The sequence below is a fragment of the Octopus bimaculoides genome, chromosome 2 (genome assembly GCF_001194135.2).
Source record: "Octopus bimaculoides isolate UCB-OBI-ISO-001 chromosome 2, ASM119413v2, whole genome shotgun sequence".
NCBI lineage: Eukaryota > Metazoa > Mollusca > Cephalopoda > Octopoda > Octopodidae > Octopus > Octopus bimaculoides.
Genome location: NC_068982.1, coordinates 126,887,356 through 126,893,793, shown reverse-complemented (window position 1 = coordinate 126,893,793; position 6,438 = coordinate 126,887,356). Strand labels below are relative to the sequence as shown.

The 6,438-nt window shown below is 36.2% G+C and overlaps 1 protein-coding gene across 1 annotated transcript in view; it reads left to right on the top strand.

Annotated features, from left to right (window-relative positions):
• LOC106882971 (deleted in malignant brain tumors 1 protein) overlaps positions 1–6,438 on the top strand; it is a 28,685-nt gene that overhangs the window by 20,135 nt on the left and 2,112 nt on the right. Inside the window, exons 7-9 of the mRNA XM_052965588.1 lie at positions 1,200–1,384; positions 3,606–3,997; positions 5,701–6,344. Of these exons, the coding sequence (XP_052821548.1) occupies positions 1,200–1,384; positions 3,606–3,997; positions 5,701–6,344 (1,221 nt within the window). The remainder of the gene's footprint in view (positions 1–1,199; positions 1,385–3,605; positions 3,998–5,700; positions 6,345–6,438) is intronic.

Below are 6,438 nucleotides of genomic sequence, written 5' to 3'. Positions count from 1 at the left end.
ACTGATAGAATAAGTACTAGACATACAAAGAATAAGTCCTGAGGTCAATTTGCTCGACTAAAGGCGGTGCTCCAGCATGGCCACAGTCAAATGACTGAAACAAATAAAAGAGTAAAAAAGAGTATAGAATAAGTTTTAAAATAAATGGTCAATCACAGCAATAGCAATCATTCCTTGAATATATTTCTAATTCTCTGTAAGAACAGGCATGACTTTGTGGTTAAAAGCTTGCTTTGTAACCATATGGTTTTGGGTTTAGTCCCACTGCATGGTACTATGGACAAGTATCTTCTGCTATAGTCCCAGGTCAACCAGTACCTTGTGAATGAATTTGGTAGATGGAAACTGTGATGAAACCCATCCCATATATGCACATATGTGTGTGCGTTGTGTTTGTTCCTCACAACTGCTTCACAACCAGTGTTGGTTTGTTTACATCCTGGTAGCTTGGCACTTTAGCAAAATAGAATGATAGTGCATGTACTTGACTTCAAAAACAAGTACTGGGGATGAGTTGTGCAACTAAACCCTTCAAAGTGGTGCTCCAGGATGGCCATAGTTCAATGATTGAAACAAGTAAGTAATAAAAGCTACTCTGCTTAAATTTTAATACAAACATCATCATCTAACATCAATTTATCAATGCTTGTACGAGTCAGATGGAATTTATTCAGGCAGACTTTCTTCAGACGGATGCCCTTCCCTCTCCAAGTCTTACTTGTTTCCCAACAATGTAATATTTCTCAAGGCCAGACATGTTTTTCATTGAAGACTGGAAACAAAAAAATATCACTTGTATGACAATGATGCTTATTAACAACCAACACATGATGTTAAGACAAGGGTACACTGAAACACATACACAAACACAAACACACACACACAAATAGGCTTCTTTTAGTTTCCATACACTAAATCCACTCACAAGGCTTTGGTCAGCCCAATGTTAAACAGCTCTTGCAGAATAATTGCAATACATTGTATTATAAGTTTTTATTGTCTTAAATAAAATTATCTGTTTATAATTCCACACACACACACACACAAACAGGCTTCTTTCAATTTCCATACACTAAATCCACTCACAAGGCTTTGGTCAGCCCAATATTAAACAGCTCTTGCAGAATAATTGCAATACATTGTATTATTATAAGTTTTTATTGTCTTAAATAAAAAAAATCATCTGTTTATAATTCCAGAACCAAAAACCAGTATTGTATGCTCACATTCTGACATGACAGCCATAATATTCAAAAACAGTAACTCTACAATAACATCTGGAACTTTATCATTTGCCGAAGCATGCAATTATAAGCAAACATCTAATGACACAACTATTGCAATAAAGATTCCACTTGGTGAATGTGGATCAGCAAGCAGAGTGGTTTGTATTCTTTATTCTGTTTTTGTGGAAGTTAAAAAATCCACTTTTTACAAAAGGGGATCATGGCTTCTAAAACTGTGAATTTTGAGGACCATTACAGGTGTAAAGAAAATCCTCATCTCATTCAAAGTAATGTTTTTGGTTCTAAAAATCTTAAATGGCCTTAAAATAAAGTGTCATATTTTCATTCTTTTACTTGTTTCAATCATTAGACTGCAGCCATGCTGGGGCACCACCACAAGGAGTTTTAGTCAAACAAAATGAACCCAGGACTTTTTTGAAGCCTGATACTTATTCTATCAGTCTCTTTTGCTGAACTGCTAAGCTACAGGGACATAAATACACCACCATCAATTGTCAATCAGTGGTGGGGAACAAACACAAAGACACACACACATGCATATATATGGCAGGCTTCTTTCAGTTTCCACTTAGCAAATTCATTCACAAGGCTTTGGTCAGCCCAAGGTTATAGTAGCAGACACTTGCCCAAGGTGCCACACAGTGGGCCTGAACCCAGAAGCATGTGGTTGGGAAGCAAACTTCTTATCACACAGCCACACTTGTACCTATCATATGGATTTTAATTCACAAGAACTTATGAATCAAAGTTTATTTTTCTGGTCATCTTCAGGTAAAGATGACATCTTCAGATATAAACAAGGTCTGAAGTATTGCATTCTACAATCATGTTAGTATATGTGAGTTTTCATACATAGTTGTGTGCATAAGATTTTCATATATATATTTTTATGTTGTACATTGTTTATTGCATGCTACAAGCTACTGGATAGATCAACCATTCAAAATATTTTCTTAAGATGTAGTATACAATTAGTATTTGGTGCTGACCACTAAACTATGATGTGGGATCAGAATATATTTTTGATTAGGATAACAAAATTAGGTTTTCTATATATATATTCTAACAAGGTAAACGATAGCTTTAATAAAATCTTTATTCTAAATTTACTTTTATTAGATCCCAAATTTTACTGATTGTCCACTTGCTTTGTGCTTCCAAAGCCATGTGAAATAAAAGATCCTTTATTTGAAAAGCAGATAAGGGTTAGCATCAGAATGGTCATCCAGCAGTAAAGCAATGGCTCAGTAACATAGTCCTCTTATCCATGCTAGCATGGAAAAACAGACATAAAACAAATTATTCAAAACCAACGTTTTTTTACAACCCATTATTTTGTGGGGTAAAAAAATAATAAAAACAGGCAACAGGATTTATAAAAGAAGAATAACTATGTAAAAAAGTTGTAAGTTTCAGAAGATATTATAGAATGATATCAAAAAGTTCCTGGACTAGTTATGCTTGATAAAAAAAAAAATAACTTCTTTACCTAAGCTTTAACATTGTCTTTGAAATAGTCACCTTGCACAGCAATTACACTGGTCCCAGCACTCCTGCCACTTTTGGTATCTGGCCTGGAGGTCATTTTCTATAAGCAAGTTGAGGACCTTCTGTTGATCTTGACAACCATATTGAAATGGTGTCTTTTGAGCTGCAAATAGGGTGGACGCAGAAGCGATACCATGTTGCTTTTGGTGAGAAATTCATGAGTGAAGAGAGTTCAGTGACAAGGTCCATGGTTGTCATGAAGAATCCAATTCTTCGCACTCCATGGATCCGATCGTTTTCACTGAATGTCCTCCCTCAGACACTTCAAAACAACGCAGAACTCTTGATTGATGGTCTGGCCCTGGGGGCCGAATTCTCAATGCACAATCCAAGGTATGTCGGAAAAAACGATGAGCTGCAAATTTGTCATGCTTTTTGAAGCGCCTGTTCCACTTGAAATATTGCTTCATCACTGTAAGCTTGCCGAAGCATGCTCAATGTATCTGTGGCAGACTTCCAAAGTTTAACGCAAAAATTTCATGATGGCTCTTTGTTTCAAATTCCAGTCCATGACAAAATTCACAGACTACAGCATACATATCATCACAAAAATACAAATTTCACAACTTGCGAAGTAAACACAGTGATGTCACTCAGCACTCTACGTCATGAAGGTCACTGCTAGCTCTCACTGTGTGCTGCCATCTGTTGGTGTGCTACAGAAGTAGTCCAGGAACTTTTTGATACCACCTTGTATTTGGTATGACCTATTAAATTGCCATTTATATAAAAACAACAAAATATTTTTCCAAACTAAAAAGTGTCTGTAGAAAATTTGCTCTAAAATATATTTTTTAAACTATATTTCAGATAAACAGTACACATCTCCTCTTCACCATGACAATTTTTCACAAACCCGTCACAAAAGATATCATTGTGCGAAGCAATACTATTCGGATGACTTTTCAATGTGCATATAAACGTAAGGATGACATTATCCAAAATCCTTGGGTAGTACAGACTGTTGCAGTAACTGAACGTTCTGCTGGATCATTCCTTTTCAGACTTGAGTTCTATAAAGAGAATTCGTTCACTAATGTAGTGACCAACTTTCCCATGAAAGTCACTCTGACAACATGGCTGAATGTTGCAATTACTTTAGTAACAAGCAATTTAAATTTGAAATTAATAGTACCAGCATGTTGGGTAACAACATCTCAGGACAAAAACAGCAACCCAAGATATCAACTTTTTGAGAACAAGTGAGTCCTTCACTTACCAATTTTTTCTTAATCATTTCTACTTACTGAGTCTGGAGGAAAGAGCAGTGTATGGGACATTCTGGGAAGGAAGGACTGAACAAATTTGTGTTGGGCTTGAGGAAGGTGTTGGATATAACAAGAGTAAATTCTAATCTTTCCATTTATATGCAAGTTCTTTTATGACTTGCTTCAGCCCTTTACTTTCTGGTGGACATAGGCCATTCATGACTTTGCTCCACTGTTCTCAACTCTAGGCTGTTTGAGAGAAAGCCTTCTCCCAGGTTTTAGGTTTGAATTGTCAATGATGTACCTGTAACTTTGCTTTTTTTCCAGGTATTGATGTTGGTCCTCTGCAAATCCATTTCTATCTCTGGAAAGAAATAGTCCATATTAGTGTGGCCTCTATCCTTTGACCTGTCCAGCATGGAAGGCTCCACCAGAAGCTTGTACTTTGCTGGCATAGTCTCAGTGTCACCAAACTGCAACATGGTTTAAATATTGTAGTGGAAGTCCCTTTACTATAATTCACATTATACAAAATGAGATACATTCAAATCAATTTGTTCTGATTTTTTGTGGGCATGTAAATTTATATTATTGCAGTGATTGTGTGTACATTTGTCCATCTTACAGTTAACTTTTCAATCAAACAGTAAGAGTGAACCTGTACTCAGTTACCATGATGTAAGCCTTAGATAATCAATAATTCAGAACCTTAAGCTCACAACCATTCTAACTCATAGAAAGTTTTTACATCTCCTATTTCCAAGAGTTAGTTTGAAGATTTGCTGTCATCATCCACGTAAGATGAGAAAAACAAAGTAAACGTAAGAATAAGGGAAGATAACTCATTGAACATTGGAATGGAAATATTCTTCGCCCCTTGTGGAGCATAGGGCCGGTTTCCCAATTTCCATGGCATATGTGTTCCCCAGTAACTGGATGGGACACCAGTCCATCGCAGTTTTTTGCTCAAGAAACAGGAAGAAAGAGTGAGAGAAAGTTGGTGCAAAAGAGTACAACAGGGGTCACCACCACCCACTGCTGGAGCCTCGTGGAGCTTTAGGTGTTTTCGCTCAATAAACACACACAACGCTCGATCTGGGAATCAAAACCACGATCCTCTGACCGCAAGTCTGCTGCCCTAACCACTGGGCCATTGCGCCTCCACCAGTTGAACATTAATACGTTTCTATTAAACTTACTGATTGTGTTGAAAGTAATGGAAAAGTGGGTGTAACTTTGTTTTATTAACTAACAGATATCGTTCATGTAACCCATACCAAAATATGAAAAGCTTCAAAATATGTAGGCAGTGATTTCTTATTTACAAAATTTTATTCACAAAGTATCAGCGAAGTCATGGTGATAGTAGAAATCAATTACCTGAAATTGCAGCAAAATTGAACCTAGAACTAAATCGTTGCAAATCAAATATTTTAACAACACACCCATGCCTCTACCCAATTCATATGAACAGTATCTCCAGCGTGCAAACCTAATAAGCGGCAAGTTCTTCCTCATCATCATTATCATCATTCAATGTCCTTGTTCCATGCTTGTATGGGCTGAACAATATGAGAGGATCCAACAGATCCAAGGACTGCATCATGTCCCACTGTCTACTTTGGTTATGGTTTCTATGGCTGGATGCTCTTCCTAAGCATAAGCTACTTATATCTTTTTTTTTCCTTTCTTTTCAGGTGTACATTAGACAGAACTGTATCATTTACACCAATAAGTCAGACCATGTTTGGTTTTAGGTTCCAAACTTTCCGTTTCTTCAATAGTTACAGCCCACTTTATCTTCACTGCTCTGTCTTTGTTTGTCACTCAGACATAAAGAATGCAGAATGTGACAGAACTTGTAGTTTAAATAAAAGGAACAAACGAGAAGCAAGTCAATTTGAAGATGGCTCTTCTTATAAAGAAGAAGTAGTAAGCAATGCTTTCATTTTATCAGAAACCCAAAATGATACTGAAGACATTTCCAATGTAATTACTTCAACAGTTTCTATTTCTAAAGAACAATCTACATATCTAAATCAACAAAAAGTAAATCCCAGTTCTGTATTAACAAAATATATCACATCCCAAATTTCAACAAAATCCATTCCAAAACACACGACAGAAGCATCAGAAAACTTTTCAACCCCAACGAACCTTCACAGTGAAATTCTGGTTAATACACGCAAAAAACAACTTGTTACTGGTAAAACAGAGTCACCAGTTACTTTAAGCACATTACAACTTAATAATGGTGAAATTAAAAAAACTCTTGCAAATAATTCTTTGTTGACCAAGAATAATCCTAGAACATCCAAGTTTATTTCTTCATGCGGCTCAGGTGAGTGTACTTTATCTTCTTAGCTCATTTTTTTTTAATGAACTGTGGTAAATAAATCAAGAATCACCCTCTGAAAATAGCAAGTTGACATTCA